The sequence below is a fragment of the Austrofundulus limnaeus genome, unplaced genomic scaffold, assembly GCF_001266775.1.
Source record: "Austrofundulus limnaeus strain Quisiro unplaced genomic scaffold, Austrofundulus_limnaeus-1.0 Scaffold2352, whole genome shotgun sequence".
NCBI lineage: Eukaryota > Metazoa > Chordata > Actinopteri > Cyprinodontiformes > Rivulidae > Austrofundulus > Austrofundulus limnaeus.
This window is the reverse complement of record NW_013954754.1, coordinates 2,347-3,216: the sequence shown is the minus strand read 5'-3', so window position 1 is coordinate 3,216 and position 870 is coordinate 2,347. Positions and strand designations below refer to the sequence as shown.

Here is an 870-nt window from a genome sequence, read left to right as displayed (position 1 = left end):
CAGGACGTGGGGAACTGACCAGAGAGCAACGTGTTTTCAACTATCGACTGTCACGGGCACGGCTGGTGGTTGAGGATGCCTTTGGGATCTGGTCTGGTCAGTGGCGTATGTTTCGCCGTGACCTTGAAATCTCCCCTGAGGTTGTGGAGAAATGTGTGAAAGCCACTTGTGTTCTGCACAACTTCATGAGGGTTGACAATGAAACACCAGCACGGGGTGGCACAACAGAACCCCTTCATAGTGTGCAGAGAATGGGAGCAAACTGTGCGGCAAGAGAAGCTATGGCGGCCAGAGGGGCATTCATGGACTACTTCTCCGAAGAGGGAGCAGTGGCATGGCAGCCAACAGAGTAAACATCACCCCCACGCACCTGCAACGGCTGTGTTACATGCCGCAAAATGACCTGCAGAGACAAATCATTCTTGCAAGTTTATGTACATATGGCTCCCTTTCGTTTGCATGACATATTTGTATTTGTATTTCAACGCCGTGTTTAGCACAAGTACACCAAGTTCACTATCAACAGTCTTCATCACATTTGCATTTGTTGCATGTGTACAATTAAGTAAAAAATAACACCCCAAAGTTGTGATGAATTTCTGTTCTGTGTTTAATTTCTTTTTATAAAAGTAGTCATACATACATAAACAAGGATTAAAGGATAAAAAAGACGTACTGTGGTTTCCAGATTAAAATGATACCTTAATATTAGCTTATAAAAGTGTGTACTTTATGAAATTTTCATCTGTCCTCATCCTTTGTTTGTCGTTCGAGTGTTGACTTCATAAGCATAGCAGTTGCTATGTAAAACAAAAGCAAAGCACACGATGCAGACAAGTCTGCAGCGTACAGCTGTCCTGCGCTGTTTTA

At 43.6% G+C, this 870-nt stretch overlaps 2 protein-coding genes across 2 annotated transcripts in view; one reads left to right on the top strand and one right to left on the bottom strand.

The window, feature by feature from the left end:
- On the top strand, positions 1-585 carry LOC106510845 (putative nuclease HARBI1; the record flags this gene model as incomplete). Its single annotated transcript, XM_013999571.1, is given in 1 exon segment — positions 1-585. A coding segment is annotated over 1 exon segment (353 nt), but the record flags the coding sequence as incomplete, so codon positions are not given.
- Positions 480-870, bottom strand: part of LOC106510844 (transcription factor Adf-1) — a gene marked incomplete at its 5' end in the record, with an annotated part of 2,700 nt that continues 2,309 nt past the window's right edge. Inside the window, 1 exon segment of the mRNA XM_013999570.1 lies at positions 480-634.